This window comes from Kryptolebias marmoratus, linkage group LG10, assembly GCF_001649575.2.
Source record: "Kryptolebias marmoratus isolate JLee-2015 linkage group LG10, ASM164957v2, whole genome shotgun sequence".
Classification (NCBI taxonomy): Eukaryota; Metazoa; Chordata; class Actinopteri; order Cyprinodontiformes; family Rivulidae; genus Kryptolebias; species Kryptolebias marmoratus.
In genome coordinates this window covers 11,133,428-11,158,395 of record NC_051439.1, presented here as the reverse complement: position 1 = coordinate 11,158,395, position 24,968 = coordinate 11,133,428, and the positions used below count along the sequence as shown (strand labels likewise).

The 24,968-nt window shown below is 40.2% G+C and overlaps 1 protein-coding gene across 5 annotated transcripts; it reads left to right on the top strand.

Moving 5' to 3' along the window:
• Nucleotides 1-15: 15 nt before the first annotated feature.
• ppp2r5ca (protein phosphatase 2, regulatory subunit B', gamma a) lies at nt 16-24,663 on the top strand. 5 transcript variants are annotated; one of them, XM_025005876.2, is made up of 16 exons: nt 16-135; nt 240-305; nt 1,243-1,393; nt 14,581-14,780; nt 16,374-16,484; nt 16,605-16,697; nt 16,793-16,923; nt 17,049-17,108; nt 17,244-17,352; nt 17,582-17,635; nt 17,738-17,908; nt 18,648-18,775; nt 20,320-20,421; nt 20,570-20,642; nt 22,168-22,284; nt 22,685-22,821. In XM_025005876.2, exons 1-16 carry the CDS (start codon nt 109-111, stop codon nt 22,817-22,819), a joined length of 1,728 nt encoding a protein of 575 aa, XP_024861644.1. In that variant the 5' UTR covers nt 16-108; the 3' UTR covers nt 22,820-22,821. The 5 variants fall into 5 exon arrangements, with proteins under 5 accessions (XP_024861644.1, XP_037833822.1, XP_037833821.1 ...); XM_037977894.1 differs by lacking the exons at nt 22,168-22,284; nt 22,685-22,821 and adding an exon at nt 23,427-24,663 and having other exon boundaries at nt 26-135; XM_037977893.1 differs by lacking the exon at nt 22,168-22,284 and having other exon boundaries at nt 26-135.
• The last annotated feature ends 305 nt before the right edge of the window (nt 24,664-24,968 follow it).

Below are 24,968 nucleotides of genomic sequence, written 5' to 3'. Positions count from 1 at the left end.
CCGTCAGAGAGAGGAGACGTGCTCGCCGGGCGGGCATCATCATCATCATCATCATCCGCCTGTCACCATCCACCTGCTGACTCCCGAGGGGGGGATTCTCCTCCCAGGATGCCCCACAAGAGCAAAAAGGAAAAGGTAAAGGGAAAAGAAAAGGTAAATGTGCAAAAAAAAAAAAAAAAAAAAAGTTTCAAATTCGTCTGCACTTCATTGTTTTTTTTTTGCTTGAATTGTTTTTGGAGGAGCCCGGCAAATCTGGAAGATCCAAAAAAGCTGGAGGGAAAAATGGGCCTGCAGATGAGCAAGAAGTAAGTTGAACTTTTCAGGTTATGATTCTGTGTTATGGCTTGTTTTTGTTATTAAAAACGGGAGACAAATAAGTACCACAAGATAGAAGTAAACTAATCTTGTGGTACTTATTTTGTTGTTATATGAAATAAGTACATTTTAGTGTAATTTTATGCTGTTGTTTTCAATTGCACTTGTTTAAATGTATGTAAAAAGTCCTCATTTGTTGACCGGTCTTTAATCTGAGAAACACAGTTCTTACTTTCAAGGTAATAAAGTAGTTTTTACTTCATTTTCTGCATCTTCACACAACCAGTGCTGCTTGTGCTGCAGCATAACGCAAACCTAACTTCTGTTTTTCTTTGTTGGCACATGTTTATTTTATTTTTAAGTCTCCCTTGATGAAGAACAGGGAACGTGGCTCATATGACATGTGGCTCGATCTTGTGACTTTATTGTCTTTGCAAAGCCCTGCACTCTCCGAGCATAATGCTTGGCATTGTGGGAGTTATTTCTGTATAAAAAATGGACTTAGCCAACAAGGAAAGAGCCACGTATATATTAAAAAAAAAAACCTCCACCAAAATTACGAAACGTCTAATGGGTGTACGTCGGTGAGGGTAAGGGTATCACATGCAGTTGACCTGAGCACTGATTGTTCCGGTGACATCTTTATCGGCTCCGTCTGTGTCTTCATTTATTCTGGCCATTGAAGTCCAACAGATGCGGTATAGTACACCTCCGGCTGCGATCGTGTTGCCTGGCGGAGAACCACCCGATCTGATTCGGAAAGGAACCTGACCCCGAGCGCCGCTCTTCTTTCACCTCCTTCCCTAAATTCCGTTGCGACGCTCCTCGAGGTCCCTTCCTGTGTTATTTCCCTGAGTGCATGAACCGCCTTGCCCTACTTCGCTCCGGTAATCAGCAGTCCTCCCATTGTCATTTGTGCTGCTGCAGGCCTCCAGCAAGAAAGTGCCCCCTGCCACTCAGCTGCTGAGGGTGAAGCCGCCAGGGTCACACTCGGCCGTGAAGAGGGAGAAGAGGTTCAGCACTTCATCGTTTCCTCTCAGCGCTAACAGAGAGCTGCAGAAACTTCATGCTCTTGCAGGTATGCTAAAAGAAGCTATTGATCTCTTTTTTTTTTTTTTCTCCAAGTGCTGCTTCCTTTACAGACTGTGGCTCATCTGCATATCAGTGTTAACTAAGAAGTCACTCCTCTGGATAATGTAGGATGATTTTTATCCAATATTCCACGTTTGGCTCGCGTGAAGAAACGAAGGGAGTCACATTAACAATTCATAGGCTTGGTGGATCTTCATAACCACCCTTTAACCTCAGGATGCTCACTACATTATTGATAGCAACACAAACTGCCCATCAGCCTGGTCTCTAATGCAAATGATGTGCAACCAGCTGCATCTCCATCCTTACCTGAGAGAACCAGATACCCACCTCCTCCTCAGGCGGCTCTTTCATCAGAGATTTCTCCGACTCACTGAATTGACAGGAGACCAGAAGGCGGTAGGGAAATCTGGGCCATCCAATAATAACTCCACAAAGCATCCCCACATCAAGCCTGGGCGGCACACTCCTCACAGAACCGCGGTCCTCTTAGGTAAACAAACAGCCGATGTTATAACACGGTCTGTTCCCAGCAGCACAAATCAGCCGTTGGTGAATCGATCGGCGAACAGACCTGACCTCTTTCATCCTGGTAATCTGAGTCGGCATGTTTTATTTTTCAGTGTTTTTTTTTTTGCAATCTGACTAGTTCTGCATACTTTGTGCTATTTGAGCGATATGTCAAAATATTTACCTTTATTTAGAAATATTTTCCCCATAGAAACGCACTGAGATCTCTTCAGTTCCTGGTTCTCTTTGAAACCTGCTTCAGCAAACTTGATGTTTTTTGTCTTTTTATGCGACTTCTAGTTTTTTCCCTACCAGTTCTACTTTTAGCTTGGCTCAAGCTTTTAGACCGCCTTTTACTACTTTTACCTCTTAGTAACCTTTTGTTACTTGTAGATTTCAGCTAGCCCTTTGATACTTTTAACTTCTAGCTAGCCTTTTGCTACTTTTAGCCAACTTTTTAAAACTTGATCGCTGTTTTTTTGTCTTATCCATCTCTAGATTTTTAGCTACTGCTGCTACTTTTAGCTTACAGCTAGCTTTTTGCCACTTTATTTTAGGCTGCCTTTTGTTACTTTTAGTTAACGTTTTGCTACTTTAGCATTTAGACTGCCTTTTGCTACTTTTAGTTAGCGTTTTGCTACTTTTAGCCAACCTTTTTAAAACTCGATTTCTGTTTCTGTCTTCTTATCTATTACTAGATTTTAGCTACTGCTGCTACTTTTAGCTTACAGCTAGCTTTTTGCCACTTTATTTTAGGCTGCCTTTTGGTACTTTTAGTTAGCATTTTGCTAGGTAGCTGTTAGTTAAAGTAGCTTTTTAGCTTTTAAAAAAACTTTATTTATTCCAAAAGGTTTTACCCCTTTTAGCTAGCACTTTGATAATTTAGCTTTTAGCTAGTGTTTTGCCACTCTTTCCTATCCTTTTGCTTATTTTAGCTTTTAGCTAGTGTTTTGCTGGTTCTAGCTTTTTGCTACTGTTCTGTTTCTTTTAGCTTTAACGACTCAGTTTCATCTTTTTCATTAAATGTCAGTGAAGCCTTTCAGCACCGAGCGTTTCACTGAAACCGTCATGTCTGTAGTTAGAACCGAGCCGTCCCGGATGTGTTTGTTGCTCTGAGTTAACCGTCCTGTTGGACTCTGATCACTTCGTGTCACACCGAGGCTGTTTCTGAGTTCAGACAGTGAGGCTGAGGTTTGAACACTTTCATCAATCTTTCATGCCTCCTCTGTTTACGCTCGGCATCACAAGTGATTTCCTGTAAACTATACACAGCTTCGTTCTGCTGGGCGACACTATTCGTAGCGTCAGAGGAGCTCAGGGCAGCAGGTGTGCTAGCTGGAGGGGTAGCTTTCAGGTACGCATTACCTCGGTTACTGATAAATAACACAGCGTGGCTGTGCTAGTTCTTTCTAGTACTTAAAATGTTCCATTTGTATGATTGAAACTTGTAAAAAGAACTGCTCTGCATGTAGGAGCTGGAGCTGGAGCTGAAAGATGAGCTAATTATTCAAATGTTGGACAAACGAATACAAAAATAAATAAATGAATTAGCTCAGTGGAAAAAAAATGGTTAATTTGCATTTTGAAAGGAAATACCTGCACAAGTCTAAGCCTGTAAAAAGGTCTGCGGATGAACGAGCTTCTGCACCTGGCTGATTGACAGAACACAACTGCACAAATTGAACACGTCTTGCGAAATGTCAGAATATCACGTGAAATTGTGACATTTCGCAAGACGTGTTCAGACGATGTGTTGTTGATGACTCTCAGCTACTACCACATCAGATTTTAGCCCAATATCTGTAGATTTGACTGAGTTACAGCCTTTTTGTGTTTGCTGCAAGTTAGCAACATGAAAATATGTCACCACAAACAAAACTACAAAAATGGATTCTGTTTGTAGTCTTTAAAGTTGTTTTTTTTTCTTTCACGTTTCAATTAGATATTTTAGTGTTGCAGTATTCAGCATGAAAGTGATCTGCTCTGCAGGTCTGGATGAATGATGCCACTTCCTCTGTAATTAAATCAAGTGTCTCCAGTTTTAGAGTGTTTCGAGCCTGACGTGACAAAATAATGTCAGTGGGACGTTCATGCATGTTTGATGAAGAGGATTAAACTGCGTGCTCCTCCGTCAGGCGTTGGTGAAACATTTAGTGACGGGGTTGTGTTTCAGAATATCCGGCGCTCAAACGGCCTCGGCCCTTTGCTTCCACCTGCTGGCTGAAAACAGGAACTATCGTTTGGTTGTAGGCTTAATCTATTTTATTATTTGATGTAGCTTCCTTCACGTAGACTACAGTATTGCAATTTTTCTGTTTATTATTTAAATCAACGTTATCTCCTCCTACTTTTCATTTGACTTAAGTACGGCAAAACAACCACGAGTATTAACTATTATTTGTCATAAAATTAGGAATGAGTGGGAAAAGTTTGCATGTAGAAAGATTTATTTCACCAGCAACAAAATATCAAATATCACAGATTAAAAGCTTTTAATAAGGAAGTACTAAATACATTTTCAAGTAAGATGTAAGCTTGTGCCCGTTGTCATGGCTGTGCAATCTGTTTTGGTTTCTTTAATTGATTTGTCAGTTTCCTGTGTGTCGTGTGGTGTATTTTTTTGTCATCAGAAGTTAAAAACAGTACAATTAGAGGCCTAACGTTCATTAAAAGAATGCGTATCATCCCCCGCCCTTCATGCCAGAGTTTTAAAATAGGATCACCCTTCAGTGAGTTAAGAAATGACAAGTATGGCAATTTTTGTCGAACCTTTAAAATAACGTAATGCACAATGTCACAATTTCACGAGGTCTCGCCTGATTTGTTGGTGTTCTGACTGTGTGTTGCGAATGACTCTCAGCTACCGCCACGTCAAATTTGAGCTCAATATCTGTAAAACCGACTGAGCTACAGACGTTTTTGTGTTGGTTAAGTTCATTTAGCCGTGGCGGCCATCTTGAATGGGGTTGACTCCAAAAGTTAATCATTTGGAGACGATCATCCAGTGAATACTTCATGGGAGTTTCATGAAAATCCGTCCAGTGGTTCATGAGATATTTTGCTAACAGACAAACAGATGCATGGACTGAAAAAGGCAAAAACATTACTGCCTGTGTACAGCGAGCAGTAAGCGAACGAACTGCAAAATGAAAATAAAATGGTGACAATTTTTTGTTTTTTGGTCATAAATCTTAATGCTGTTCAACTTATTCTCAGATAATCCTGTACATAATGAGCTGGATGGGTTGTGATTTTAGCTGCTTCATTATTTTTAATCACAACCTTTTTTTGTTGGGCTCGTCGTTGGGTTTGAATGAACCGTTCGCCTGTGTCCATTGTTTGAAACAAAGCAGCACAGCCTCCTAATGACTGCGAAACTGGTTTTGTGAGCGCCTCTGCCATAATAGGTGGGTTTTGTTCTCGCGGCGTGAACATGGTTTTGCTCTGTAAGTCTTTTGACAAATCACATGAAAAGAGGCACAGCTACATCATTATGCAACAATGAAACGCTTTTGTTTTTTTTTAATCGCTCGGCGTCTTCAAGTGTTGCATTTAGCTGCAAACGGCCAACGCAGAACCAGACGCGTAACACGAAAACGAGCCCAACTCCGAGCTGCTGCAGCTGCCTCTTTGATTTTCTGTCTACTCACTTTCATTTCCTGTTTCGAGCTAATTTTTGTCGGTGCACCGACGTCACTTACAACAACAAAATCAGCCTTCAAATTCCACCGCTGCTCTGAATGATTTATGAGTCACGAAAGCGTCTCACGACGCCGCAGAGAGGGGGGTTAACGTGACTGCGTTTTGTTCGGAGCGCGGCCATCAAGATATCTCATGAACCACTGAACAGATGTTAATGAAACTTTCAGAAAGTAATCACTGGATGTACTTCTACAACTGAATAACTTTAGGGGTAAACCCAATTCAAGATTGCTGCTAGAGCTCATTGAACATAAATTGTCTATAACTCTGTGGATGTCACTAATATTGAGCTAAGATTTGGTGTAGCAGTCATTCACAGCACATGCATCAGCGGGCGATATGCATTCCTTCGAGGAATGCTAGACTTTGAATTTCAAAGTGTCAAAAAAGACCGGATCAGATATTCTTATTATGCATTAGGTTTTTTTTTTTTTGTTATGCAGTAAAAAATCCAAGCAAACCTTTGACTAAATTCCTTTTTTTCTTCCTGGATACCACTTGAGTTCAACTCTTTAGCACTTTTTTTTCCTTATGTAGTTCATGTTGTCGCTGTTCTTAGTTTAATCCATACCTTTGAAGCCCCCTTTTTTCCACCTCTCTTTGATTAAACTAAAAAAATAAAACAGTAAAAGATGACGATAAAAGAAGATTCAGCCGGGGCCTCTCTCGCTCTGAGCGCGCTCGGTAAGTTATATCCAGCTGCTTATCCTAAATCTGATTATTCTAACCCCCCCCAGCTAATGTGAAGACTGTGGAAAAGATTTAAGTCAACCTGATCTGGGATCTGTAGCAGGGCCTTGCTTGCAGAGCGCCTCCAGAGGGTAGTGATTGAAAAGGAGGAACTGAATAAGAAGAAAAAAAAAAAACTGGGTGAAAACCCCACCCCCTCTGTTTCATTCTCTCTTCCAATCACTCTTCCTTTCTCACAGCAGTCTGTGCCTCCATTGCTCCAGAGCAGTACGATTTCGGCCAATCAGCCGCCTCCTCTGCCGCTTACATCACTAACTAGCCAGTTCCCTCCAGCAGCAGAGGGAGCTTCATTTTCTGATCTGCTTTTGTGCTAAAATGGAGGCTGGCCTCTCGCCCTGAGTGGATCGCCTTCCTGGTTGAGGTTTAGATGTTGACATGCAATAAATCTGAAGACAGGATGGTTGTGGATGCACCCAACTCCAACGGGCCCTTTCAGCCGGTGGCTCTTATGCACTTCAGAGGTATGTGGTTATTCTTCCAGTTTCGTCCATGAGAATTAAGACCAGAGAGAGAGAGAGAGAGAGAGAGAGAGAGAGAGAGAGAGAGATCTGTGTGTTCCTGTGCTTCTGTTCCACTGGTGACTGATTGGTTAGTCAGCACTCAGCCGTCTCATGTACACCGTCCCTGTTTCTGGGTCTGGAGAGCAGCTCTGTTGCATTTGAAATTGAAATGTAAATGTAAGGCATTTGTGTGTAGCACCAAGAGCTACATAAAAAATCTGGTTTCACTAGCTAACTGCTCTCTGCCCATCCCCCCCCCGCCTGGTGATGTCAAAGGAAGTGAGGTCACAGCCAAAGGGAAGGGTCTCCTCAGTTTTCCGTGATTTTCAATGAAATTAAGCGTTTCCTTTTTATTACAGTGCAGGTATTTGTCGTAGCCAATGAGGAAGAGGGACCCGACGTGAGCCTTCACCTTCCTCCCTGCCGCTCAGCTCAGCCCAGAATTTATGTCACACTCCAGTTCGCCGGAGCACAAATTGGTCACAGTGTGTAGGCTGAGGACAGACACCTCTCTGCAGAAGCAGCAGCCCTCCTCTCGCCACTGCAATTTATTTATTTATTTGTTTTCTCGTTAACGCCCTGTGAGTGACATGTTTAGGCACATTCGAGATGTTTTCAGAGCAAAAAAAAAACTGCAGAAGTTTTCTCATCAGAGCTTATCTTGTGCGTGTCTCCGTGACCCCACTTTTTTTTTTTTTGTGTGTGTGTCAGTGCAGAGCAGAGATCTTTCAGGATCTTAACATCTGACTCGGCCTCTAAGTGTGTACGCGGTGTCCTCAGTCGTGTCTGAAAGGCCCATCTTGTTACCGCCGTACTTGGGTACAGCTGAGCGATTGACAAACCCACGGGCAATTATTGATTAGACTTTATTGAGCTGTACAGACCTGGAATGACAAGTAGGATTTGGGAACAATCTGAGTCTCTCCCCATCTCCAAAATTAGTTCAAATTACGGGTCGGGGGCCACATGCAACTCTTTGTAGCTTTGACCAAAAATCATAATGAATACTTATATTTAGAAGCAGAATAGGAAAAGCTAATTGTTGTAGTTCTCTTGTCCAGTGAATAAAGGTTCTGTAGCAGAATGCCATTTTAAGGACTAGAAACAAACATTAATAAACCTGATAGTTTGTCGGCCAGGTTTCCACCTCATTAATTTAATTTCCAGCCACACGGCGTGGTTTTCCTCTGAAATCCACTAGAAAATTAAACTTTTATTTTTTTATATACACATTTACAGCAGGTTACGGAGGGGAAAAAAACCCACACAAAGTGCAGTTTTGTGAACTCCGTTGAGTTACAGAAATCAGGCGTTCTGCAGAAACGACGAGAATTATAGAAGTAGAGAAAAATAGAAAAAAAGACCTAAAAGTTTAGGTCAATAAAGGTTTATGTAAATGTAGGTGCCGGTCGGTATGAGAGGAAATTAAGAGTGGCAAATAAATATCCAACAAACTGTCTGAATTTTTATGTTAAGTCAAATAATTTACTAGAATGCAAATATGTGCTTTATAATTTGAAAGCGGGGTACTTATTAACTTTCCATAACAAGGACTGACAGAGGCCTCCATAAACCAGTGGTTACATTTTATCCCCGTTTCATAAGAGTTTGTGCTTTAATTTCAGAATGTAACAGGCTGTTTATTTATATATATATATATATATATATATATATTTATTATTTTTTTTATATAAAACTTATCACATAATGAGTTATGGTATTGCAATATTTAGCTTTTTTTCAATATTTAGTAGGTTTAGCAGCTCTGGACCAGTTTACTCAGTGGTAAAAGCTGCATAAATGGCTCTTGATTGTAAAGGTTGCAGACCCCTGACCTAATACACTTGAAAACCTGCACCCACAAATGCGTCCAACGGAAGCACGTGTTTAATTTTGGTTTAGGATCTCCTCACACCTGTACGTTCTGGGTGCGCAAATATTTTCATCTGCGTTCGTATCCTATCCCATTTTTTCAGACGGCATGTCACCAAAGATTGATTTCAGCAGCAGGCGTCAGTATTTTCCAGAGGGCCTTTTTTCATCATAACCACATACCTGCTTCTTAGAACAACCTGTCATTACTTTCATACAGAGCCATGTTGGCGTGGACCAGTGGAACAGCAGCTATGAATGTGTCTCTCATCTTAAATTTAATCATCAGCTGCTTCTCAAAATGAATGTAAAAGCCAGGTTTTTACCGGTCAATGTGGCCGAACTGGTTTCTCACATGCTTTCCAATCGGTGACAGACTTTTCCTCTCCATGGCTATAAATAGTAGTCGGTCAATGGTGACTGTGATGATTGACTTATTGTTGATAAAGCCGCTTGCCAAACCAGTCCCAACTCCAGACTATCAGCTGTTCGTTTGACCCATTTAGAGAGCAAAACTAAAAGGCTGTTGTTCCCAATGTGACTCCACTTATTTTGGTTTGGAACAGGGAACACTAAGATAACTCCCTCTTTATTCTTCACTAGAGTTTGTGTACCAAAAAAAAAAAAAAAAAGAGAGAGAGACTGTCTGACTCCCACCTGAGGCTTGTATGAATTATATTAATAGAAGTCACATTGTGGCAAACATCAGAACACTGGGTCTTTATCTGTTGCTCAACAACCCACTGGGTATTTTTGGAGCAAAACAAAGCAAAAAAAACCCCAACTTTATAACTCGGGCTGTAAACTTATGTAATAGGAGCGACTTACGTCTGACACGGTCAGAGGAGCCACATTCCTGCCTGTCCTTGTGTCCCACTGCAGCCAGGACAAATTATCATTGTTTCGCTGTGACTCCGACCTTACGCTGGAGAAGATTTCAGATAACATAAGCCCTGTCATCGGGATAAACTAAAGCTGCAGAAGTGTGGAAGTGCGTTGAGTCCCATTCGTTTGAATACGGGACCTTTTTAACTGGAGTTTAAGAAGCTGGAAGAATGTCACGCATGTCGTTCTCTATCTAGATTTCTTGGGTTTTGACGTTCTGTCTGTAAATCTGTTCAAATGAGGCACGAAGAGCTGAACTTACTGTTGCACACGATGCTTTTACTGCTGTTTCTGCTCATAAATCCAGTTTTTGCTCTATGGAAAAGCCAATCTGTTGTAATTTAGGACAAGTCATATGCAGTCGCTGACACTAAATGATCCTTTAGTCTAAAATGTATTTAAACTTGGGTCGTATTGCCTTGTTGAAACAGTTTGATAGGAGATGTTCTAGCTGAGAATAGGTGAGTCAAATTGAGATCTGTGTGACGTTCTGCACTCAAAACCATCTCGTTTATCTTTTTTTTAGCATCTTTTGTTATTCACCCGCATGCTTATTTTTATTTTTCTCATTTATTTCAGTTTGACACAAATAACTTGTCTCCAAATTATTCACTTAATAAGTAATATTTATATGTTCTAATAACAAATTTGCAATTGTCTGCTTAAGTTAATGTTCTTTATTGCTCCTTATTGTTCTTACTTGTTTTGTTTTTTAATATTATTATTAGGTTTTCTCTAGACTCTAAGCTCGGGACAGTATTTACTCTATACCCAGACCAAGATATTGCATGCAAATGGCAAATAAAGACTTTTAACTTTACTGTCCTCATCACTAAGTCAAAGTCATAAATCATCTTTTTGAACATTTATATTTGCATATTTCAGTGATTGTACACGTTCTCTCCGCCGAGGATTGAATTTTTCCTCTGGATGTTACTCCATGTCGATACGTGATTCCGTTCAGGTCACTCATGTCATAAATATCCTTATTTCATGCACGCAGTTTCCACACCTCAGTGCCCTTCATGATTGGGTATGATGTGAAGGAGCCAGGACTGCTGCCTCACATCCAACATGCCATCTGCTGTATCGATTTTTATATAACAATTACAGTAATATAAATGTGCTCAGTGCCACTATTTAGTTTTTTTTAGTCAAAGTATCCATGCAATCTTCCTCTAAATTGCATAATTGGTTAGTTACACCATTTAGAGGAAAATTGGATGCACTTCCAGAAAAGTTAGCTTTGCAGATTGCATGAAAAACTTCCTGCCTGAACCATAACTTGTATTTAATAAAATGTAAAAGTCGACACATTGATCCCAGAAAAAAGCAAAGAAGGACAGTAATGTTAACAAATTAAAGTGTGACAGGGGAAGATGTCAGGACCGGGTGGAAAAAAACCCCAGCATCCACCAAATCTGGTTGTGGTTCGTTGTGGAATAAAATGAATCCAGGCTCAAACTGAGAATCCTCTTAAGAGGAAAGGTTTGTTACATTTGTCAACCAAGGAGAGTCTGAGTGCTCTAACTAACAGAATATGTCTATTTATCGGATGCTGGGACTTCCCCTTTGCATCCGAGCAGGTAGCTGCAGGGTTGACTAATCCACGAGACGCAACACCTGAGACAGGATCCGGTTTTATCCGGGTTCACACTGCAGGCAGATTCAGATGTCTTTGCCCCTATGTGACTCAAATCAGATTTTTTCATAGCAGTGTGAACGTGCCAAGTCCACTTGTTTTCATATCCGACCCAGGTCTTTCCTGTATGTGGCACTGAATCGGATACATATTCAGTGTTTTTCAAAGTCAAACATCTATGTCGCATTTTACGTCGGATGAAATTTTTTAAATTTTTATTCTGTCTTATTTTATCTTTTACCATTTGGATGTACAGTTGGCCCCGATTGGACAGCAACTTCAAAGTCAATACACACGCTGACACTCGCAGCGTCCGTATTGATGGATGATGTCATCTTCTTCTGCGCATGCGGGTCATTTCGGGAGCACTGTTCACGTTGGAGTCTGATAGAGGTCGCATTTAAAATGTAATGTGAACGACCATGCAAAAAAAAAATAGTGTTTGAGCAAAAAAATTGGTATTAAGCATTAAGACCTGCAGTGTGACCTTGACCAACAGACCTGTCCTGAGAAATGCAGCCTTTACTTCTCTCTGAGTCAATACAGATTACTTAAAAACATATAAACACACTCGTAAAGGTTACATAAGTGCATCAAACATCATTGAATATTCTATTTTACCATAACAATCCCTAGTTTTGATAATAAATAGTCAACCAAACAGTAAAATATAATAAAAATGAAAATAAATCAATACTTTGATAACATCAGGGAGAAAGAATGGTTTTAAAACTTCAACTTTACCCTTTATGAGACATTATTTGATTTATTTGGAAAATTTTGGATAAACATAAGACAGATAAAGTGTTGATTTTTAAGAATCTGTTGAACAATGCGTTTGCTCTCCTTTGTCGACAAGTGTAACAAACTTTTACTCTTAAGAAGATTCTCATTTTGAGCCTGGATTATGTTTTTTTTTCCACATGGCTCCCTACTTTGTGCTCCTCAGGAAACAGGATTGGTCAGTTACATGAAATGCCTTTTTGTTTTTCTGAATGTAGGGTGTGTGATACTGAGTAAAGATTCAGGGAGTCTGCGGGGAAATCTCGGTGCATAAAGGTCAGGGCCGGATGAAGGTGACCTTTCAGAACTCCAGATGGTACTGCATGATAAATACCACGACACGTTGGAGTTCATCGCTCGACACAGCTCCGCTTCTTGCATCCAGAGCTGCAACCTGTTACCGTCTGCAACATGGAAGCAGTTTTAACTCTTGACTTCTGCGGGTGGAGGCTCATGTCAGAGGGTCAGAGAGATGATGGACATGTTCTGTGGTTAGATGAGTTCATGTTCTGTCAATGCTGAGAAGGATAATGGAGGATATGATCGGCTAAATTTGCAAAACTTGAAAGGGTGCCTCAGCAGCCTCAGCATTGTGTAAAGGGATGACTAATGCAGAGGCATGCATGTGAATTTTGTACAGATGGGTGATGTCTTTGCTACAGGTCTGTGGGTTTTTTGCAGACCAGAAAAAGTGTCGGGTGCCATATTCTTAGTTCTTGTGTGTCTGCAGTGACTCTACATCCATTGACTTGAAAGAGTCAGTGGCTGAGCTCACTTATCATCCATCAGATGCCGTCTCTGCCGGTTCGGTAAGTTTTATAAGAAAAACATAGGTGTGTTTTCAGTCTGGTAAATCAGCAGGGCACGTTGTTCTGACAGACCTCTGCTTTGTCCTGTGCAGCTGTTCCTGATGGTACCTTTCAGTCCCGCCTGGATTTAGTGAATAAACGCATTGCTGGTTTTATTTGCATGCTTTCACAGCTAAATATGAACAAAAAAACTTTCTCATCTTGTTCACCAACAGTCTCATTGTTTGAAGACATTTTCCTGTTATTGAAGGTTTTCTGTGAATGTTTATCAAATTGTGCCTAAATCAGGTTTTTAGTTATATAGGTGTTTCTATATCTTTTTAAAACTAGCTAGAGCTCCGTGGTAATGTATACCAACATGTATTTCTTGACTTAATTAAAGCAGCACATGAATACAAGATGATGATTTGAGTTTAGCTAAGAAACCATTGTTAAAGCGATTGTTTCCGTAACAGTAAACTCGACAAATCTAAGAATTTTGTCACAACTAATTGGAACCAGTTTAGGTGTGGGCTGCATACCACTTCTGCACCTGTGCATACACAGAAGCAGAACTTTCTTTTTGTGGAATGCAGTCCTCATTAATTCACCTGTGTTTATCTTACTTTTACAAGTCAAAACAAATGTCATGAAACTGATTTATTCCTGAACAAATATATCATATATTGTATGTTGTCCCGTTGAGCTCTACACTATTACCATTGTTGAACAAAGCACTTGTGCAAACTCTTATGCCTTCTTTCTCTGAAACATTTATTCTGTTTGTTTTATTTGGTGGGTGATGAAAGAAACACACAAGTCACAAACTTGTTATGCATAGTCAAGGTTTCATGCTAAGCTTGAAATATAAGAAGAATTTTCAAATTTGAATTTTTAAATGCAAAGAGCTTGAAGGTTAAGAGCTCTGTGTAGCTGCAAATTTAAAAAAAAAAGCACTGAATTTAGTGTTAAATGTCTTACTCATATCAACTTTGACATTTACATGCTTTAAAATCCCTTCCTGCAGAATAATGGTCTTTAGTCTTCATATTGTAATTATAATAATAACCTCCATTTTTAGAATACGTTTGGTGTTTATTTTGTGCAAAACGCTGCTGTTTGCATGCACAACCCGAAGCCGAAAGCCTGAATTAATAAAGAAAGTTGCTAGTCGTTGTTGTGATACCAAACATTTCAGACTGGGACCGCTGGTTTTGAGTCAACGAACAGAAAACACCGGACAACGTTAAACATTAAACTGCAACGAGCAGGAAGAAATGTGGCGTTTTCTTCTTGTGTTGTCATGTGTGAAGTTTTCACTGTGGCAGAGGTTGTTTGTGGGCCTTTCGGTGGAAATGAAGTCAGCCTGGAGTTGTGACAAATAAAGCGAACGGTCATGTTTTCTTTTTATAAATATCGTCCGTGTAGGAGTAATGGCTCGGCTTTTATCTCGGTTCAAACACCAGCGAACTCATTCTGCACCCTCTTGTTCACCTAAATTCTGCTGTCATTATCTTCTTAAACCTTTTTAGCCTCTCAGTCGGTGCACTCAGCCTTCGTCCCTCATTTGCCAGTTTTCATCATCCTCCAGCTCCCTCACATTTACTCTTCGAAGCAATCCTCTAGATTCCGCACTGTATTGTTGCACCTTCAGCTCTCCGTCACTTGTCCCCTTCGTTTTTTAAAAATCTGCTAACCTCACTTCTGTTTTCTTTCTTTTCTCGTGTCTGTCTTTGATTAGATGTGGCCCCTGCAGAACAGGAGAAGCTCTTCATCCAGAAGCTGCGGCAGTGCTGCGTTCTGTTCGACTTCCTCTCCGACCCGCTGAGTGACCTGAAATGGAAGGAGGTAAAGCGGGCGGCCCTGAGCGAAATGGTGGAGTACATCACCCACAACAGGAATGTCATCACAGAGCCCATCTACCCGGAGGTGGTGCACATGGTCAGTACAGTGGGGGTGGGCCAGTTACTGTTTTAAGGGTCACTTGTCCTATTAATAAATCTACACCCCCTTTATTGTTAAATCACATTTGATCTCTGAATATTTTTCCTTTTCTATGATGGTAAACACAATGCTACCATCATAGCATCAAAACGTTCAAAAAGCTGAAAGTTTTGGGAGTTTTGTCCAAGAACTGACAAAAATGAGACATGACTTTTATGTGTTTGTTTGTTTACATATTTACTTGTTCGCTATTTTTAACTAATTCTAGCCAAACTAATTCATAGTTTATTTCAGTAAAGTCTGTAGGTGTAGCCGTGAACTCGAGCAAGTTGTTTTTCGCCTGTGTTTGTATCTGTCAGCAAAATAACCCATGAACCAGTGGACATATTTTGGATTTACCCAAACAACTGATTAACTCATGGAGCCAACTTGATTCAAAATGGCCGCCACCTCTAATCATCCTTAGCAAACACAAAAGTGGCTGCAACTCAGTCAGTTTCATAGATGCCGAGTTAAAAATCGACGTGGCAGCAGTTCAGACTGAACTCCAACACATGGCGTCAGCTCTGTTAGCAAAATATTTCATGAACCAGTAGTTGAGTTTTAATGATGTCATTGAGTGAACTTTTGGATAAATGTTTGAAGCTAACCCAATTCAAGACGGCTGCCAGAGCTAAGTAACATTAGAAAGCACAGAAATGGCTGTAATTCAGTTAATTTTTACAGATGTTAAGTTAAAATTTGATGTGTTTGTAGCTGAGAGTCGTTCTCATTAATCAGCTTTTACAACACATACTCTGAGCAGGAGATCTTTGTCATGATCTTAGTTTAGATTTGTGGCATGGAGTGATGTGGGCGATATGCATTCCTTCAAGGAAGGCTAGATCTTTATTTCTTTGTTTTGAAGTTTATTCAGAAGCAGATATATTAGATAGATTGCTTTAAACTGATTTGTTTTTTTTCCCAGAGAATTCATGTAAAACAGCATATCAGACTAAGAAACACCTACTTTCTGTCTCATCACTATCATTAGTGTGCACCAACACAAATAAAACAATCAGGGAACTTGGAAACAAAAAAGCTTTTATTTTAATATTAATCTTTTCACCTCAGACTGAACTCGTTGCAATGGCATTTCCATTTCCAGCTGTAGGCTCGATGCATAGTTATTTTCATAAAAAGTAATGGACTGGAGTGCAGTGCAGCCCACATCTTTCTGTCTACCTTTTTTTTTTTTTTATCCTTTTTCAACAAGGCTTTTAGTGTTTCAGTCGGCCACCTGCACCGTCCTGTGATCTGCCTGGTAGAAAACAGCAGCCCGCGGGGGAGTCAGTTGACACTGAGGCACCAGAAACACAAGACTCTTAAATTATTAAGGGACAAACCTTTGGAGGCTAGTAGTAAAGACAAAGTTAGCTTCAACCTAAAGAAAAAAAAATATTGAGGTCAAGCTTTCTTTTATATTGCCATAACCTGCTCTCTACCCATGCTGAAATCAGAGTGGAACCAAACAATAAATAGATCTGTCCTTTAATAAGAAATCCAATGGAGTAAACGCTCATAGTGTCCTTTTTGTTCGTCTTCTTTCAGTTTGCTGTAAATATGTTTAGGACGTTGCCTCCGTCGTCCAACCCGACAGGAGCAGAGTTTGACCCTGAAGAGGACGAGCCAACACTTGAAGCCGCGTGGCCCCACCTCCAGGTTGGCGTTTTAACCTTTCAACCCACCGTAACACAAAGTCTAGTCTAAGAACTGTTCACGCGTTTGTGCATCTCTAACTTCCCTAACGTTTGCTTCCCTTGTCTCTTTTCTCTTTTGCAGCTCGTCTATGAATTTTTCCTTAGGTTTTTAGAATCACCTGACTTCCAGCCTAATATAGCAAAGAAATACATCGACCAGAAATTCGTTATGCAGGTAAAATGAGAGGGACATCAATGCTCGTGAAGTGAGAAAAGTCCAATTATGAGACCTGATGTGCATGGTGATTGTGTTGCACGTCTTGCCTGCAGCTCCTAGAACTATTCGACAGTGAAGATCCCAGAGAGAGAGACTTCCTGAAAACAACTCTCCACAGGATCTATGGGAAGTTTCTGGGGCTGAGAGCGTACATCCGAAAACAGATCAATAACATTTTCTATAGGTCAGTGCCGGCCCTTCACTTTACTCATGTTTACATGACGTACGTCAGCTGACACACACGTCACCTGTTTGGTTGATGTGGACTTTGTTCGTTCCCACTGAGCGACACCGTCTTTGTTTTCACAGGTTTATCTATGAAACTGAGCACCATAATGGAATAGCTGAACTACTGGAAATACTTGGAAGGTGAGGTGCAAAGCAAAGGTTGCACAACTATTTTTCTAGTTGATACATCCTAAAAATAAGCTTTCTGATTTGAGCAACTGTAATTATCTTTCCAGCTGTCAAATGTTCTGATTTTTTGCGCGCTTTTCTGTTTAGTATAATCAACGGATTTGCCTTACCACTGAAAGAGGAGCACAAGATTTTCCTGTTAAAGGTTTTATTGCCTCTGCACAAAGTCAAATCACTCAGTGTCTACCATCCACAGGTAGGTTTCTTACCCTACAGTGAAGGAAAAAAAAAATCTTAATTTGAGTTTTTATTCCTTTTACTTGGAGCCTGAGGTGCATTTTGTGCTGTATATTCTTGTCCAAACCTCCTCTTTAGCTGAGTCAAAAACAAGAATTTATCTTTATTCCAAACATTTTGTCTCCACTTCAGTATCGCTCGTAGTTTGCCTTTGCTTACTTGTTTGTGTTTGTGTTTGTGTTGTGCAGCTGGCCTACTGCGTGGTGCAGTTTTTGGAAAAGGACAGCACTCTAACTGAGCCGGTATGTTTCTCCTCTTCCCAAAGTCTGTGTCGCTTAATCCTCCTCGATTTGTTATCAATAATCATCATCACTCCTTTTTTTTTTTTTTTATTGTCCCACCAGGTGGTTATGGCTCTACTAAAGTACTGGCCAAAGACTCACAGTCCCAAGGAGGTGATGTTCCTCAATGAGCTGGAGGAAATCTTGGACGTCATCGAGCCCTCCGAGTTTGTTAAGGTGCAGGAGCCTCTGTTCAGACAGCTGGCCAAGTGCGTGTCCAGCCCACACTTCCAGGTACCGGGTCAGATTTCCCATACAAATACAGTCTGTTTCCGAAGCTACTATCTGACTGGGCTGTGACTAGTTGGCGTTCGCGAGGGAGCCGAAATGTCTCAAAACGTTCGGAAACTGTCCGCGCAAAACCCAACTCCACTCGCTTCTCGCTGGGTTGTAAACCCTCAGTATCGAGTGAGACTGAAACAGAATATTTGCCCATCGTTCTTGAAATTTTGAGTCTCCAGCTCGTCTCCCAAGAGTCGCAGTCTAGTGAGATACCACCTTTTTGAAGTACTTAAATCAGGGGTGTCAAACTCCAGGCCTCGAGGGCCACTTGTCCTGGAAGTTTTAGGTTTTTCTGCTCCAACACACCTGATTTAATCACCTCCTCACCAAATCATCAGGTTCTCCAGGAGCACGGCAACAAGTCATCCATTTAAACCAGGTGTTTTAAAGCAACAACACATCTAAAACATGCAGGAGAGCGGCCCCCGAGGAATGACTTTTGACACCCCTGACTTAAATTAAACATAATTTGGATAGCTGTGAAGCAATCAGGGTTATGCTTATTTAACGTCTTAAAGGCGGAACCTGTTTTTGTACAACAGATGAAGAACTAAACTTAAATTTAAAGCAGAATATTTTGAGTTAAGCATTCATTTTTAGAGTGACAGGGCTTGTATCCAGGCTGCCATCATGTAGATTGTCACGTGGTCATCTTCAAACGTCTGACAGATGTATGGTATGTTTTCTTTAGGTGGCAGAGAGAGCGCTGTACTACTGGAACAACGAGTACATCATGAGTCTCATCAGTGACAACGCAGCAAAAATTCTGCCCATCATGTTCCCCGCTCTGTACCGCAACTCGAAGACGCACTGGAACAAGTGAGCTGCTCAGCTTTGGGATCCTGTTTTGTAAAAGCTCTCTGTGTGTGTGTGAGTGTGTGTGAGTGTGTGTGTGTGTGTGTTTCATTGCAAACAAAAACAACGGAGGGTCACAGTCTTTAAAGGGGTGTGTACATATTTGAGCTCAGTCACAGAATGTCCTCATCTGTCTCGTCCTGTCAGCAGATGTTTGTTCATAAGAAGCTGTTCATCATCATCATCATCATCATCTACACCCCTTTGTAAAAATGACAGGTTTTTGGGACGTAAAATTTGAAACGCTGATTGATCATTTCCAAAGATTTTCCAACTTTACTGCATCTCGTATGCTGTACTGTACAGTTGAACTGGAAAAGAAAAAAATCTGTCACAAGCAAAAAAAAAACAGGAATGAAAAGATTCAATAAGCTGGTTGCGTAAGTGTGCACACCCTTAAATTAATACCTTGCTGAAGCGCCTCCAGGTTTAATTGCACCCTTCAGCCTCGTTAGGAAGGAGTCTATCAGCATACCACACTTCGACTTGGTGATATTTGGTAAACGCATGTCTGGAACCGTTCATCATTCCACCCACCTCGACTAAAACCTAGCTGCAGCTGAAGAAAAGCAACCCCACAGCATGAAGCTGCCACCACTATGTTTCACTGTGTGTACGGTGTCTTGTTCCCGCACCAAACATGTGGCTAAAAATGTTCTGCTTCTGGTTCATCCGAACATAACACGTTTTCCCACATTCTTTTGGAGGACTTGATCTATATTTCTGTGATGTTTAGCTGTTTTTTTGTGGGGTTTTTTCTGAAGAAAAGGCTTCCCTCAGCCTGTAGTTCAGACACACGGGGAACACCCGAGATCGTTGGCACATGTAGTCCAGTACTTGTCAGGAATTCCTGCGGCTCCTTCTGTGTTGCCGTAGGCCTCTCTGCAGCCTCCCTGACCAGATTCTGTCAGGTTTTTTTTTTTCCATTCATTTTCTCTGTGATGCCACCGATGTTCTATATTTTCCGGACTTTTTGATGATTGTCCTCACTGAAGGACACAAGACTGAAGGCTGTGATTAAATTAAGTGTGCGTCAACATTTCATTAGTTTAAGGATGTGCACACTTATGCAACCAGCCTATTGCATCTTTTTCTTTTTTTCTCAGATTTTTCCAGCAACAGATTTTTTTTTTTTACTATTTTTATTGAAGTTGTACAAGGATATAAGTTACAGTTTTCTCAGAAATCTGGTATTTTAACCTGTAAATGTTTTAAGTCCACTTTATGTTTCATACTGTTGTGTTTAGCTGGTCATATGCTGCTTGTCTCAGTTTTATAGCCTCCTATCTGTCTTTTGAAGTCTTTTTCTACTTGTTTATGTCTACTAACCCGAACAAGACTGATGTTTTTAAAATGCTGCCACCAACAGATACATTGTCTACAGATATTCTTACCATTTTGTCAGTTTGAGGTCTATAATTTTAATTTAAATGTTTATTTGAAGTAAAACTAGCCTTTGCAGACCTTTTACTTGAGAATTGCCAACATTTGGTCGTGTTTGTCCACAGGACCATCCACGGTCTGATCTACAACGCTCTGAAGCTTTTCATGGAGATGAACCAGAAGCTCTTTGACGACTGCACGCAGCAGTTCAGAGCGGAGAAAAACAAGTACGCTGCAAAGACTTTTAGTCCACTCCCTTAATCTATTTCTTATATATAAATGAAGTGATGAATGCAGTCATGGGTCTTTAAGTGTCACTTAAATCAGCAGAGTGAAGCAGATAAGTGACAGGATTTGTGGCGCTTTGTTAAACAGAGAGAAGGTGAAGTCTAAAGAACGTGAAGAGGCTTGGATCAAGATCGAGAACCTCGCCAAATCGAATCCACAGGTGAGCAGTTTCTGCACTGATTTCTGTCGATTTTTATTCTGCTTTTCCACCACAACATAATCCAGAACAGACAGTTATTGGACAGTAATAGCAAATAAATCAGGTTTAGCTGTAAGCCGAGTTGACTACGAGGCAGTGACGTGTTTTTAGTTTTTGTTTACGAAGAAAAGAGCTCACACAAGTTTTAGAGATGGAGTGTCGAGGTTTCCACTGTTTTTGTTGTTTGCCCAAAGTGAGGACGATGATGACGAGGTTAAATAAATGTCCAAGCATGTCGCACCCTGCTGTGAAAACGGCAAAAGACGAGGTGCCGTAATTAAGCGAAGTAACACGACTGACAGTGAAATTTGCACCGTGAGGAGAAATGTTGCACGACGCCACTGCAGGTCCGAAGGCTCTCCACAGTTTGGCTTCAGATATAATCAAATTATCAACAAAGAACTATATAGAAGGTTTGCGGACTAATAAGGAAGAAAATTAACAGAATGTGGGGGACAAAAGGGAAATCGAGAAGAAGAGGGGATTGTGATCTGAAGTTTAGGCCGAGGCAGGTATTATTATTACAACAACAACAAGAAAAGATTCAGACATTTAACGACAATTTCACTTCTTTTTTCATCCTATATAGGCTAAACAAGCTGCTAGAGCTACCAAAAAGCCATTTAATGGAAAGAAAAATAAAAAATTGACTGTTCAAGTCAGTCACTTTCAGTTTAATTAAAGATTTATCCAATAAGTTTTCAACAAAATATGAAAGTTAATGATTTTACTTCCTCTCGTTTATCAGTTACCTATAAATCCTTTTTTTTTTAAAGGTGATAAAACAAGTTTATCACACAGGCTGTTTTGTTTGTTGGACTTTATTCACGCCGTAACTTGTTTCACTTCTTAAATCATTATGTTAGACAAAGAGTTTTTTCCCTTATCAGATTTACTTCCTTTCCATCTTGTCTGGACTCGATCAGCTCTGAAGCTTCTTGGTTTTGGTGACTGTTTGTCCTGATTATCTCCGAACAGAAGCAGCTGGTGTTGAGTTGACAGCTGAAAACGTGTTGAAACAAACTTTCTTTACCCGAAATTGATATTCAGACTCGCTGTGGTCTTCTGGGTAATTCAGGGATCTATACGTAACCAGTAACGCCACTTTTCTGTCTGTAAACCTTGAGCTTCCGGTAACTTGTAATTAAATTCTCCATGTTTCCAGTCTGCCTTTTCTTAACCTTTGGGTTTATTTCTGTGATATTTAAAGTGGAGCCAAGCTAACGTGTGACATTTTTCCTTTTACTCACAAAAATGACCAAGCTAGTCTCCAACAATGCAAAAAAAACCAAAAAAAAACTCCCCATTGCTAACCAAAGAAATTAATTTCTTGATGACTTTTTTAACTTTATGTCAAAAAGTGGTCATTTGACGGTCAGTTCGTCACATTTCTGCCCATCAGCTGCAGTAAGAATCAGATCTCTTCGGTCGCTTCTTCTTTGCATGCAACTGAAAGTCTTTTCTCCACCCTCTCTTTTCTACGTAGTTCTGTACACATGTTCATTCCTCTGACCTCAATAGTCCTGTAGCAATGGAGACGGATGTTCCTTTGATAGAAGATGTACAGAGGTTAAAAAAGACAGTTGAGGAGGGCGCAACTCAGGTAAACCTGACTTTCTCTCTGTTTCCTCTGTCTACTGATAGATCAGCTTGCAAAGTTTCCCCATCAAGCTGCTGACGCTATAAAATCTGTAATGATTTATGTAAAAATATATATATATATTTTATTATCATCATTTTCTACTACTCCCAAAAGCATAAGACACAAACCTGGCCATTAAGAACATTTTTTTCTGCTTAAAAACTTACTTTATATTAAAGAAGTCACAAAACATGGGTAAATATTTCTGAATAGATCAGTCAGATTCAGCTAAATAAAAGACTAATAAGGTCTTACTAATCCTGTATTTAAAACTTGGACTCCATCTTGGTTCTTCTCGGTTCGCTGGAACGATCCGCTCGGAAACGCTGAGCTCCTGAACTTTTCTTTCTCCGCCTCCCAGTTGCAGCACGAGCAGCGGAAAGAGCGGCAAATGGTGAGACGCAAATCTGAGCTGCCTCAGGATATCTACACCACAAAAGCCTTGGAGTCCCACCGTAGAGCTGAAGAAATGTTGACCACCCACGATGGGCTCTAGATCNCTCCTCTGTACCCTCGACAGCTATGGACATCTTTTGCCCGGGGTGAAACTGGTGAACCATGTTGGCTTTTCATCCCCTCCCCACCATCAGTTTTCCTCCTTAGTTCTTCTTCATTCCTGCTGCTCCGTCGCAGAAACTCCGTTTTATTCTCTCTCTTTCTCTCGCTCTCTCTCTCTCTCAGGTTTATTTTCCTTTAATTGACAATGACTGTGACATGCAATGTGTGATTTCTTGTCATTTTCCACCTCCTTCATGTCCCGCGCTTGCTGTAAACATGAAACACCGGGAGTACAGACAGCACAATACAGGTTCTTCGTTCGCTTGTTCACGCGAGCAAACCGGACACGGAAAAATAGGAACGGCCCGACTGGCCGCCCGAGGCTCGAGTCTCGGTCTCGTCTCGGTTTTCTTCTCATTCAAAGGGAACAGAAGCAGGTTGTTCAGATAAAAGACGACTTCCCTGTCACCTCATGTCCTCTTTGCTCGTACAGACACTTTGTCGGTGCCAAGGCTGTTGTGTTCTTTATGTTTGATTCATGTTGTTATCGCCTGCATTTGTTTGTGGTCACTTGTTTCTTTTCTTTTCTTTTTTTTTTTTCCCAGCACTCTTAAGACCAAACTGAGGCCTGTTCTTAGCCTTGTTCAGGAAAGATGGCGAGGAAAGGGGAGCTTGTCCTGTGGACATCTTGACACTTTCCATTTTATTGTTTTGTGCCATATGTCACTCTTTTTTTTTATTTTATATATTTTGGCTCTGCAGCATTCAAAGACCAGACCATAGCAGGGCCCAAACAGTTCAAACAATGGTACTTGCTGTGAAGCTGTGAGTGTTTTTGCACCATGGAAAATTAAAGTTTGCTCTGATTAGTGGCAAATTTATATTCTGTACATAGAATAAAGGTTATTTTTATGGCGTTAAGGAGAGGAGGAATAGACCCTGTGCTGTTACATCCATTAGAAACTCCAACAGTGACCTTTTTTTTTAATATTAGCGTTGCAGGATTAAAAGGTTTTAAATCATCATAATTTCAACAACAATCTAATCTAGCCTGTGTATTTAACATTGATTTATTTATTACTAAATTTCAAAGCATACAAAGGCTCTATTTCTTTCAGTCAGTACCATTGTTTAAACTAAGGTCTGCTTGATTTGATTTTTTTTGTATCTGATGTTTTGAATTTCTTTTCTTTGTCTCTGATTAGTAGCACAGACATTTTATTTTATTTTATTTGTTTTTTTTTGTTTTTTGTGGCCGCTCAGAAAGCCCCGGTACTGAAAACGGACCGGTGCAAAACGGGCCTCAAAAAGATGCCAGATGTGAAATTAAACTGACATTGTGACTCGGCTTGTTAACTGTATTAATACTGTATTTGCTGGAATGCAAAAAAAGATGTAAATTTAAGACTACCATGTTAAACATGTACCTTTTACCCTGGAGGAATGCCATCCATCCAACGGATTTCTGTTGTCTCGGTCGTCGGATTATGAAACAGTCCTGCTTGCTGGGAGAAATGTATTTAATTTATGAGATGTTGGAGGTTTTTTTAGTGCTAAAAAAACAAGTCATCCGTTACATGACGAGATGATTTAGAAATAATTTGGTGGCTTGTTCTCTTACCACAAGATCTTTATAGGTCTTTTAATTTTAACATATAATTTCTAAAACATGTTAACTTAAAAGTGTCCTTTTGTATGTGACCTGTACTATATGATTCATTTATTATTGTATATATGATTTACCTTGTTTCATGTAGTGTTATATATCTAGATTAATTTTGTACAAATTGTCCCTCTGTACAGAATAAAACATCAATAGCAAATAAAAGACGTTGCACAGTGTCTTTTATTTCTCCTGTTTTGTCTTTTTAATAATCAAAAAATAATAACTAAATGTTAATTTTTACTGTTCATTCTCTGTGTGCTCCTATTTAGTGGTGCAAATAATTATGAAGTAAAAAAAAAATGGCTTGAATACACATTTAGTTCACAAAGCTTCTCCATTTTTTATGACTAATTAATGTCAGATTGTTTTAGTTTTAAAAGCATACCAGGAAAAAAACTGCAGTTCGGTGAATGTGTCTCTCAAACCCAACAGATCTATTGAATTTTCATAGTTTACATTTTTATTTAAACCTAAAACAATG